At 35.4% G+C, this 13,241-nt stretch overlaps 1 protein-coding gene across 1 annotated transcript in view; it reads right to left on the minus strand.

Moving 5' to 3' along the window:
- The window catches only part of Hsd17b11 (hydroxysteroid 17-beta dehydrogenase 11), a 28,549-nt gene extending 15,537 nt beyond the window's left edge, over positions 1–13,012 (minus strand). Inside the window, exons 1-4 of the mRNA XM_077803167.1 lie at positions 12,666–13,012; positions 10,264–10,371; positions 5,092–5,223; positions 3,776–3,882 (exon numbers count right to left, since the gene is read on the minus strand). Coding sequence (XP_077659293.1) covers positions 3,776–3,882; positions 5,092–5,223; positions 10,264–10,371; positions 12,666–12,875 — 557 coding nt within the window. The 5' untranslated portion in view covers positions 12,876–13,012. The remainder of the gene's footprint in view (positions 1–3,775; positions 3,883–5,091; positions 5,224–10,263; positions 10,372–12,665) is intronic.
- Between the last annotated feature and the right edge of the window lie 229 nt (positions 13,013–13,241).

Here is a 13,241-nt window from a genome sequence, read left to right on the forward strand (position 1 = left end):
TGCAAGCTAATTCGTCAATACTGACATGTCCTCTTACTTGAGACACCTGTTTTCCTTAGTTGAGTATGGTCCTGCATCTCAGGCCCAGGGCAGACCTAAGGAATCAGCATCTGCATTTTATAAGATGCTCAGGTAAATCTGAAGGTAATATTGAAGCCAAAGAAACACTGATATCACAGCATCACTCATCAGAGTCAGAATTCAGTGTGTTAAATGGGTTGACAGGAAAAGTGGTACAATGTTTATTTGTGGTGTTGCTGTTTCATAGAATCCAAAGTCACTATAAGCTGCTTCTTATTATAAAATGTTCATGAAATTCACTAGAAACTTTCCCTGGATAAACCCTATTCTTCTTCTTCTTTTTTTTTTAATCTTATTTTTTTTTGGTGGGGTACTTTTTTGTGTCTTTTTTGGAACTGGGGGTCGAACCCAGGGCTTTTCGAATGCAAGGCAGACGCTTTGCCACTGAGCTACATCCCAGCCCCCTATTCTTTTTTTAAGTCATCACTTGACTTCCGTAAAGAGGCCTTTCCTGACCCCTAAACTGTTTGTTAATGACAGCGTAGTCTTTTGTTTTCCATGACAGTCTCAGATTTGTAACTAAACATTCATTTGGGACTGAGTGTTTGCCTCCTACAACTTTATTATAAGCTCTGTGACTGTGTTGGTCATCAATGAATCTCCAACAAAGCACAGTGCTTTGCTCTTGGTAGGTATTTAAATAAATGAATCTCAGGGCAAAGAAATCTTATAATAGTGCTTTCATTTGGAAATAGTAGTGAAATTATTGTAAATGAACATTATTTTTCCAAATAGGTTTTTAAAATAGCTTTACTGAAGCTGGGTATGGTGATGCACATCTGTAATTCCAGCAACTTGGGAAGCTGAGGCAGGAGGATCACGAGTTCAAAGCCAGCCTCAGCCATTTAGCCAGGCCTCGAGAAACTCAGTGAGATCCTGTATCTAATAAAATATATATTTTTTAAAAAGGGGCTGGGGATGTGGCTCAAGCGGTAGCGTGCTCGCCTCTTATGTGTGAGGCTCGGGTTTGATCCTCAGCACCACATACAAACAAAGATGTTGTATCCGCCGAAAACTAAAAAATAAATAATAAAAATTCTCTCTCTCTCTCTCTCAAAAAAAAAAAAAAAAAAAAAAGGCTGGGGGATGTGGCTCAGTGTTTAACACCTCTGGGTTCAATCCCTGGTTTAAAAAAAATAGCTTTATAGAAATATAAATTCATTTACCATGAAATTAATTCACTTAATGGATACAAAGTTCAATGGTATTTGTATATAATATTAGCAATTTAAAAAATTATGATATAGATAACATAAAAAAGAATATAGTTCAGTGATAATAATTTCCCATTTTTTTTTTTTTAATTTGGGGCATTCAACCACTAAGCCATGCCTCTAGGCCTATTTTGTATTTTATTTAGAGACAGGGTCTCACTGAGTTGCTAGGTGCCTCACCATTGCTAAAACTGGCTTTTTTTTTTTTTTTTTTTTTTTTGGTAGATGGACATGATACTTTTGTTTTATTTATTTATTTATTTTTATTTTTAAAATATTTATTTTTTTAGGTGTAGACGGATACAACACAATATCTTTATTTTTAGGTGGTGCTGAGGATTAAACCCAGCACCTCAACACGTGCTAGGCAAGCGCTCTACCACTGAGCTATAACTGCAGCCCAGTTGAGGCTGGCTATGAACCTGCTATCCTCCTGCCTCAGCCTTCCTAGTTGCTGAGATAACAGGTGTGCACCACCCACAGGACTCAGTTTTGCTGAGTCTTCTTGCACTGGTAACTTTCATATGTCCCACACTGGGTAATTGGCTATTTGAGTTAACAAAATACATAGCCAGTTAATTGTTTTCTTCTGAAAATCAAAGTTACCTGAGAACAAAATACTTAGCAAGCATTAAAAATACATTTTTGCACATCTGCCATGAGAAGTAGAGAACAGAGAGTTCAGTTCAAAGACAACTCTTTACTTTTACTTGGGAAATTTCTGTAAACATGTAACTATACCTTGGTAACCAAGATCTTCCTGTATATTCAAATAGATTCTACTGCTGTGGCAACTCGGGACAGTAATAGATGAGGGCTATACTATATGAGAAAAAAATTGGGTAAATCTGTTTTTCCTCATTTCATTCTAATAACCAGGAACCAGAGCATACATACTTAGTTCCATGGGAGCAAATCATTCTGGAACCTAAGTTGAGAGGTGAGATCTCACTGTTTTGTGTGTAAACAAGAGAATGGAATTTAAACATGATACCAACAGACACCCTTCTGTGACTGAACACTTGCAGGAGTCAGATTCTATACTAAGTGCACTGAATTATATGATTTAACTGTAATCATCCTGATGATTAGATGCTGTTTATATCCTGTTAATGGGTGAAGAAAATGAAGCTCAGATAAACTAAGCAATTTGCTTAAGACTGCATAGCTAGTAACTGATTGAGTCAATAATCAAAATATCATCATTCTTAATAACCCTATTCTGGAAACAATCCAAATGTACATAACATAAGACTACACAGCCATAAAAGTGATCAAACAATAGTTAACAATAGCAACAGAGAGAAATCTCCCAAATACAGTGTGATTCCACGTATATAAAAATTTAAGAATAAGCAAAATCAATCTGTGGTGCTACAAGTCAATATAGCAGTCACTTTAAAGAAGGCAAGAAGCACTGTGATTGGGAAGAGTTCCTAGAGAAGCTTCTGGGGTGTGGTATATTCTGCTTTTTGATTTGCATGCTGGCTAAGTGGATGTATATACTTTGCAATATATACTGCTGTATACTTGGGATTTCTTCATTTCTTACAACTATGTTCTACGTTTAAATAAAAAAGTTTTATGTTTAAAATCAGTGTCTCTGTTTAATTACCCAGTTGTTAAAAACAACATCTGATAAATATTGATTTCTGGCTGGCAGAAATCTTCAGTATCTCTGCAAAACTTCTATCATCTATCAGATGCTTATCCAAAAAAACAGAGCCAAATCAATGCTGACCTGTTAGCTCAAATGACACCCTTGTGTGAATTTTAAAAAGCCATTTCTCTTCTCAAGATATTTCATTGCCATCTGCTTGAGAAATCATTCATTTGACAGTACTAAAAGTTCCTATTTGCTAAAATATAAAAACAGTCAAGAACTAGCAGGCTAATCAGGCTACTATAGTGGCCTCAATGATCAAGTCTTTACAGCCCATTTGGGCCCACAATTAATATGACTGACCTGCTATAGAAAATTCTTCAGTTATTACAATAATTTTTTTTAATGAATAATCATTCAATTGTTAAACTCCATTGTTAGAAGACTTTCAATATTTAGAATACCCAATACACACACACACACACACACACACACACACATTCTCTGTTATACTGTTTTGCATCTACAAAATTTTACCCATTTTTATTCATATTAAAGTTATTAATATTAATTTTGTTCTTGGTACAGAAATATTATTGTTTTGTATAATGCCTTGCTGCTAAGAGGGATGAAAAATGCTTTAAGTGGTTTGTTTATAACTGGATAAATTCCGTACAGCCATTTCTAGAATAGTTCTCTAGTTGAAATACAGAAAGCAATTAATAGTTGATAATGCTGTTACACAAGACACCATCCAACTCTTTCTATTTTAGCAATTTCAAGTCTATTTTGATAAAGGCGGTCCTCATTAAACAGGGTAAAATATCTCGCACAAGTTAAATATAGGAACCAATGAAGAAAACACGTGCTAACATACCAATAAGCCAGTAAGAAGGGAACCCCAATTAGTCCAGCTGCTGAAGCCACAGTGACAATGTGACCATGATTATTCTTCATCATTGATGGGAGAAATGCCTTTGTAGTCTAGAAAGAGTTTTTATTGAGAGAAAAAAAAATTGTATTCTTGATTTGCAGACTCATTAGGAATATTTTGAAACAAAGGTATATATTTTAAACATTGTTCCTAATATGAATAGAAAACCTAAACTGTCAAATGTGGTGACATAAGGCAAGTGGATGGGATACCCACATTAGAAAAACTAAGCAAAACAAAGATAAGAAAGCTCTAAGAATCCACCTCATCTAAATGGTTAACTTTTTATATCCATGACCCTCCACCTCTTATCATTGATGTCTTCTACTCATATATTAAATGGGGACAATAATCTAAAATTATCAAAAGAATTTACACTTAATGTGAAATTGTTAGAAAACAAGTAAGTTATATCAGCAAAATATTGAAGTAAAGAGCAATCATCCAGTGATAACTAAGCAATTCACGTACTAAACATTTATTGAGTACCTACTATATGCAGGAAATGCAGAAACAAGACAATATTCTACATTTTAACAAACATAAAAATACAAATGTAAACATTAGTAATCTGGGAATAATAATATAAAATAATACTGCAATTTCACTAACCCCAATATTCTTTTGCTATGCATCATCCTGAACTCACACCCAAGAAATCTTTGAGGAAACTTTTTATGAACTAGCTAATGAGGAACTATTTGGCGATTTTAGAAACGTGAAGTATATATAAGATTTAAGACCTTATGAACAGTGAGGTTTAGGATAAAGTTTGCAATTTTTAGTCCAGGAAATAATATGAGAATCTGGAAGCAATGAATTCATCTTTACCGAACCACAAAGGTAACTCAGATGGTCTCTATTCTTTATTTCTCAACAATTGCATGAAAATGTAAAAACCTAGCTGAGAATTAGAATATACACAACATCTGAAGTTTATAATTATTTAATTTATTATTATTATTATTATTATTTGAGGGAGAATGATAGGTAGAATTTATTCATAGCATGAAAAATGAACTCTCTGTATAATGTTATCCCTAGTACCTAAACAAAATTTTAACATGAACTTAATACTTTTTTTCCCCAGTGGTGGGGACTGAACCCATGTCCTTGAGCATGCTAGGTAAGAGCTCTACCACTAACTTACACCATCAGCTCTTGATTTAACACTTTCTTATATTTGCTAAAAGCTCCACTTTAAACTTAGTCTTTGGAGTTTTCAAAATGGAATGTTTTGTAAAACAAATCATACTCACCCAAAAATGTGCAAGTGTATTAACTGCAAAGGTCTTTTCAATTTGAGGGTCTTGTGTAGAAAACAAATCTGATGTGTAGACTATACCAGCATTATTTACTAAAATACTAATATCTCCAATTTCTGTCTTCACCTTTAAAAATAAAATAAGAAAAATACATCCATTGAGAGGTAAGTGTATAAGTCTGCATGTAATCACTATTCAAGGAGTATATTTTTTCACTGTATGTGGAAAAAAGTTTTGTCATCCATGTGCAAACATGAAAACAAAAAGAAAAAAAACTTTTTATTTTAGACACCTATACTCAAAACAGCTCTGCCAACCAGTCTACTAGGTAGAAATTTTCTTTTGCAACTTAGTCTTTTGACTTTGTACTATTGATTAGAGCTCAAGAAGCAATTGGCTAAGCAGTATTTATTTTTTAAACATGATTGCAAATGGTAAGCCCCCCAAAAGTTAAATTTATTGGCAAATTCTGAGACTTCTATGGAGAATTATGTAAAATTGACTATACTATTAAGCTGGCCACATAGTTATTTCTTTCTTTGTATCTATGTTCAGGGTCACTTTATTCTATTGCTTATCAGCTTAAGTGGCAGTAGGCTTAGGGGTGAAGTGTGGGGTAACTTTGGTCAGCCTTGAGTTGAGTCCTGGCTTTTCTACTATCTGAACTTTGATCATGTTATTTAATCTCTCAAAACTTCAATTGATTCTCCTAAAATAGAGATAATAATATGGTTTGCTTGTGAGTTATTTTTTGTGGGGATTTTTTGTTGTTTTGTTTTTTTTTTGTGGTGCTGGGGATTGAACCCATGGCCTTGTGCATGCAAGGCAAATACTCTACCGATTGAGCTATATTCCCAGCCCTTGCTTGTGAGTTATTTATGGGAAAAATGAAATAATGCATGTAAAGGCACTAGTACTCTCTGATATACATAGAGAATTGCTATTGTTATCACTATTATTATTGTTATTTTGGTACTGAGGATTGAACCCAAGGGTGCTTAACCACTAAGCCACATCCCAGTCCTTTTTATATTTTATTTAGAGATAGAGTTTCAATGAGTTGCTTAGGGCCTTGCTAAGTTGCTGACGCTGGTTTCCAATTCACAATCCTCTTGCCTTAGCCTCCCAAGCAGCTGGAATTACAAGCATGCACCACCAAGCCTGGAATTAATATTATATATCATTATTACAGACTTATTTATACCTATGTGCATGGAACATGTTTGAAGATTCTTACCCATCTGAGGTATCTATGAGAATACTTTATATGAAAATACAAATATGATGTAAATAATATAAGAACTATGCACGCTTTTCTAGCATGCATGTGTGGTATAGGTATGTGTTTTCTTTTGATAATTAAATCTCTACTTTGGTATTTATTCAGAAGGAGAAACACTTGAGAGATTAAAGTGATCATGCGCAAGTCCAGAAAATAATATGAGAATCTGAAAGCAATGGATTCATCTTTACAGAACCACAGAGGTGACTCAGATGGTTTTCACAGTTATCTAGGTAAAATGATTTCAGATGAGGAAACATAAGCAAAAGAACAGAGCTAGCTGCAAAGAACAACAGAAGGGATCCTTTGAACTATAAAGATATTTGTATTCAATAGGGAAGAATTACAGATAATGCAATTTTTTCTTCAAAATAATAGGTATACATTCTGGACTTTAATATCATCAGTAACAGTTCCTTTAAATAAGAAAGATTATAGAATCTTTTTTTTAAGAGAGAGAGAAATTTTTAATATTTATTTTTTAGTTTTCGGTGGACACAGCATCTTTATTTTATTTTTTATGTGGTGCTGAGGATCGAACCCAGCGCCCCGCGTGTGCCAGGTGAGTGCATTTACCACTTGAGCCACATCCCCAGCCCAAGAAAGATTATAGAATCTTAATGCTTAAGCTCTACTTTTCATAAGACCAGGGTGCCAAGGACTATTAATGCAAGGTTATCTTATATGATATTTTTTATATTTCTTTGAGTAACTAAGATTTTTGGTTGGATAGACTAGAGTCATAATGAGTTTTGCTATATAACATGTTTCAAATAAAAGCTAGCTTCTATGAATGGTTAGAGAAAATGCTATGATGTGTTTGGGTCTGAGAAAAAGGTGGTAGCAAAACACCTATTAGAAGTTTTCACTTTGTTATGCATTTAACATGATTTCATTATTTATCTCATGTGATTCTCATAATAATTCTATGAGGCAGCAATTCTTGTATGTACACTTTAAAGATAAGAAACAAGAAACATAGAAGGACTGGACTGGGGATGTGGCTCAAGCGGTAGTGCACACGCCTGGCATGCGTGCAGCCTGGGTTTGATCCTCAGCACCCATACAAACAAAGATGTTGTGTCCGCCGAAAACTAAAAAATAAATAAATATTAAAATTCTTCTCTCTCTCTCTCTCTCTCTCAGAAAAAAAAAAAAAAAAGAAACATAGAAGGACTGAATTTCTTACTCAAGTTTCCATGACTATTAAAGGGTGGGGTTGGGACGCTCCCAAATCTGTCTAATCTCAGAGACCAAGATAAGATACCTCAAACAGAGAGAAAGCATGGAGGCAAAGATCCATCAATGCAGAAGGCTCACCCCACACCACTAAATCTCATCAGGTTTTATTTAAATTAGTTAAGTGTCAAGCTAAGTTATTTGGGCCTTGATCAGCACCAATTGTACCTATGTCCACATCTCTAGAACAATTTAAAAACTGTTCAGAATGATGCCCCCAAATTATCAAGAAAGCCAGGATGTTTTATGTTGTTGAACTGATTAAACTGTTATAATGTTATAAGATATTAATTTCTATTTCATATTATCAAACATTATCATATTTCCCTGATTCTCCTGACTCTTTTCATCATTACTATTAACTCTTCTGGATAGGACTGTCTTGTTTGCACATTTCATAATAAAGAAAGCAAGTCCAGAGTTTATTTAGTGATTTCAAATTACCTAATACCCAGATTGCTATATTAATTAGCTACTTCAAAACGTCTGATCATATGTCCTTTGTAATCTCTGTTTAAGCACACAGGCTTAGAACAATTCTAATAAAAACACCATAGTTAAAATAGTTGGAATGGGCTAAAGTAATAAAATTATTTTTTTCCCAGAACAGCCTAGTCCAAGATGAATATGGAAACAAATGTTTTCCATTTAGGTAACTAAAGATGTTGGGCTAGTAGATTCTTCTAGAAATATCTAACAATAAAATTATATAGATCATGTCCTAGGACAGCTACTGTAAGTACTCTAAGTACTCTGCATTGTTAATGCATTTAATTTTCATTAATAACCAAATGAAGTAGGCACTGCGGTAATCCCCATTTTATAGTCAGTAAACTCAGATCAGATATAGAGATTAAGAAATGTGTGCACAATCATAGAGTTGGCATTAACTGGAAAACCAGAATTTGAACCTGCCAGTCTAGCTCCAGAGGCTATGGTCTTTTTTTTTTTTTAATATTTATTTTTCAGTTATTGGCGGACACAACATCTTTGTTTGTATGTGGTGCTGAGGATCGAACCCGGGCCCCAGGCATGCCACATCCCCAGCCCGAGGCTATGGTCTTGACTATGCAAAATGTCCTTCTGTGGGAAGGATAATCATTATTTATTCAAGATTTTTAATCCAATTTTTTAGGGTTAAAAAAGAGCTTCAGGAGACATCCAAGGATACTTCCTTGATAAGAATCATGGACTAGGTGGGTGTGTAGGGTACACAATATGTAGTCTCCTGGGTCCTGCCCTAGACCTAGTGGAAGAAAACCTCTGGGGCTCGGTCTCAAGGATGTAGATATATTTTTAAAATTTACTTATTTATTTATTCTGATTAGGTATATATGATAGCAGAATGCATTTTGATTCATTATACACAAATGGAGCACAACTTTTCATTTCTCTGATTATATACAATGTAGTGTCACACCATATGTGCAGTCATACATGTACCTAGGGTAATGATGTCCATCTCATTCTATCCTCTGTCCTGCACACATCCCCCCTCTCTGCCCCCTCTTTGCCTAATCAAAGTTCCTCCATTCTTACCACCACCACCACCCCCATTATGGGTCAGCATTCACTTATCAGAGAGAACATTCGGCCTCTGGTTTTTTGGGGACTGGCTTACTTCGCTTACCATAATATTCTCCAACTCTATCCATTTACCTGCAAATGCCATAATTTTCTCGTCTTTTAATGCTGAGTAATATTCCATTGTGTATATATACCATCATTTCTTTATCCATTCATCTATTGAAGGGCATATAGGTTGGTTCCACAGTTTAGCTCTTGTGAATTGAGCTGCTATAAGCATTGATGAGGCTGCATCACTATGGTATGTTGATTTTAAGTCCTTTCGGTATAGACCGAGGAGTAGGATAGCTAGGTCAAATGGTGGTTCCATTCTAAGTTTTCTAAGGAATCTCCATACTGCTTTCCATATTGGTTACACCAATTTGCAGTGCCACCAGTAATGTATGAGTGTACCTTTTCCCTCACATCCTCACCAACACTTGTTGTTGTTTGTATTCTTGATAACTACCATTCTGACTGGAGTGAGATGAAATCTAAGAGTAGTTTTTGCAACTAATATGCACTAATTATAATAAAAATAGGTTTTAAGAGTGTAAAAAAAGAGTAGTTTTGATTTGCATTTCTCTAATTACTAGATACATTGAACATTTTTTCTTGTATTTGTTGATCAATTGTATTTCTTCTTCTGAGAAGTATCTGTTCAGTTCCTTAGCCCATATATTGACTTGGTTATTTATTTTTTTTGGTGTTAAGTTTTTTGAGTTCTTTATATATCCTCGAAATTAGTACTCTATCTGATATGCATGTAGTAAAGATGTTCTCCCACTCTGTGGGCTCTCTCTTCACATTATTGATTGTTTCCTTTGCTGAGAAGAAGCTTTTTAGTTTGAATCCATCCCATTTATTAATTATAAGGATGTATATTTTTAACAAGCTCCCTGGAAGGCTCTGCAACATACTAACATCTGTGAATATCAGGTCTAGAGACTAATTCTGGGTCTAGCCAACTGCATAGCATTGGAAAAATTATAGTATTTCTCAGTTACCTTGTCAGTATCATCTCCAAAATACCTCCTAGCTCTAACATGGTGTGCTTCTAACTAAATATAAAATTTTACCTTGTTTGCAGAGTTATAAACATCTTCTCGGTTACTGCAGTCTACTACAAAGGAATAAGCCTGGGCACCCAGTTTTCTGCATTCAGCTGCCGTTTCCTCTATGCCATGCTAGAAAAAGCAAGAAAAAGGCAAGAGAACAAAATAACAAATGATATGAACATTTATGTCAGCAGATGAAAAAAAAAGGGGGGGGGCCAAGAAAATCTCAAAATAAAAGGTTAATTATTTAAACTAATTTCACCTAAAAAAAAAAAAAAAAAGCAAAAAACAAACAAAAAACCCTCATTACATTGTCCCTAGTTTTTCCGACCACTTGTCACAAATTCTGCTACTATTAGCCAGATCTGACAAGCCTCCATCATATTGGATTGTCAAAATACTGTCTTAGCTACTTTCCTGCTTCACTTGCTCTTTTTATTTCTTTTCCTCCTCATTCTTTTAATCCTGTGGCTGGAGAATCCTCTTCAACAGAAATTGGCTCAACACCTTCTACCGCCTTCCCAGAGTAAAACCAAAATGTACACAATAGTTTCCAGGAAACTTTATGACCTGAAGCTACTGTCCTTCCATCTCTAGAACAGCATGTCCCATAGATATAATGGGAGCCATGAATGTGATTTTAATATTTCAACAAGCATGATACAAAAATAAAATTTAACTTACCAGTATATTTATTTGGATCAATTGAACAATTTGTCTCTCAGATGCCTTCTGTTGAAGAATTCTCCCTGAATAGTTGTACTAAAGCGTACTAAAGCCAAAAGTCAACATCATACTAATTAACAGAAAATTGTTCTAATAGATTCAGTAAAAGAAAACATCAGATCAGTTAACAAGGAATTGCTCTGAAACATACAGTAAAGGAGAATTAAAGGCATTATTTCCAAATGGATTGCATCATATAATTTAGCCAAATATGAGTCAAACACTTCATGATAAACTCCTCTCGTGGTCTTATACTTTGTTTTACTTTTGTTCCAGTGGGACTTAATGTTTTGGGTATGCATCCCAAGAAATGACACAAAATGAAAAGTTGGTATCATTGTGCTTAATCTGAACATGCAGGAAGGAGAGGCTGAATGTGGAATTCAAACTCAGGTCATGAATCAGTAAGGGTTAAACCAGGCAGAACTATGCATTACAAAACAGGCAGCAAAGTTTGGTCAGAACCAGTTCCAACAATATCTAAAAGCCCAAGAGCTTGTTGATAAGTAGTTTCTGTAACTCACAAGGTTGTGGGATTTGACCCAGGGACAAATTGTTCAACTGATCTTCCATTTAGCCCAATATATCCATATTATTATCATTTCAACATATAAAAATGACTACATTGTTTTTCACACCAAATCCTTAAAATCAAATGGGTTACTTCCATCCACAGCACATTTCAATTCAGAAATAGCCATATTTCAAATGCTCAACAGCCACAAGGGGCTGGTAGCTATGACCTAGTCTCCTACTTGACAGCTGAGATCTACGTCTTTTACTTCCCTCACTCTGTCCCAGGCTTTGCATTTGCTGATCTCCCTTTACAAAGAGAGCAGAGGGTTGACTGTTTTCTCAGCATCTTCTGGTCTTAATTGTCTCCATTTTTTTTCTTTCTGTTTTTTTTTTTTTTTCTTTTTGGGGGGATGGGGTACCAGAAACGAGCCTGGGCACTCAGGGCACTAGAACACAGAGCCACATCCCCAGCCCTATTTTGTATTTAATTTAGAGACAGGGTGTCACTGAGTTGCTTGGTGCCTCACTTTTGCTGAGGCTGGCTTTGAACCTGCTATCCTTCTGCCTTAGTCTCCTGAGGATGGTGTTTCTGACCACCAGTTGCCTTCTAGAAAGACTTTTGGGTCCTCTTTTCTTCCCTAAGCTCATGCTTACACTTGTCCTGGGTAAAAAAAAAAAAAAAATACTTTGGAATACTTTTTTTTCCTTTTTATTGTTTTGGTTAAAGATTATTCTAAACATTACTCTTGTCAATAACTATAGTAATGTTGCTTTATGGTGGATATAATCTTTTAATTCATTTACCTCAGTAACTGCAAATAGGATGCAATAGGTACAAGCTTCTTAATCTTTTAATACCCTAATACTTTTTCTATATGACTAAGATTTAAGATCAGTGAAATCAAGTTCAGAAGAAGATCACAAATGATTTTCAGGGCAAAAAGTGAAGATCCATTTACAACACTCATTTAGCCATGGGAGGTAACTGAAAATCATATCCTCTAGGTATTCATCCTGGGATCATAAACATATTAATTTATGCCCCTCCCGTCTGTAAAATGGCAATGGTAAGTTTTTTTCCATCTTCTTTACAGAGATGTTGTAAAGGTGTTTGCCAGCAAAATGTAGCCATGTCCACAGATTAAAGGTACCAGAAAGGAAAACATAGTAAGCACTATTACCTTATTGATATCCCAGAGAACCAGTTTGCTTTTAAGTTTGGCAAATTCATAGGCAGTCAGCCTCCCAATTCCATGTCCAGCTCCGGTAATCAGGACGATTTCTCCGGTGACTGATTTTCTTTTTTTAGGAATAAAAAGCTTGACAAAAGATTCTAAATAGAAAATGAACAGTAAGGGCAGAAGCAGGACTACCTCCACAAGGAAATTCATCTTTTTCTGTTGCTGTGAGCTTTGGTTATTTTTTTTTATTTTTTATTTTTTTAACCAAACAGTCTAAACGGCTTTGGAAAGCTGAGTGGTCAAAGATCGGAGTAAAAGCTAGAACAAGGAAGAGCTCCTTTACCAAAGAAAACAACCCTGAAACCGTTCCTTCCGCTGGGCTGGGCTTTGTTAGGTTTTTTGCAATTGGCTCGGGCTGCAGTGCGGAGCGGCAGCTCGCTGGCTCAGAAATCTGGGAGGGACCTGGTCCACACCAAGCAGAGCTTCCTAGTTCTCAGCCGCAGGGCACCAACCAACTATGCAGCCTGCGTCGGCCGCAGCCTTTTATCCACTTTCTCCCTGTCTCCTGCGCGGACC

The sequence above is a fragment of the Urocitellus parryii genome, chromosome 10, assembly GCF_045843805.1.
Source record: "Urocitellus parryii isolate mUroPar1 chromosome 10, mUroPar1.hap1, whole genome shotgun sequence".
NCBI classification, from domain to species: Eukaryota; Metazoa; Chordata; class Mammalia; order Rodentia; family Sciuridae; genus Urocitellus; species Urocitellus parryii.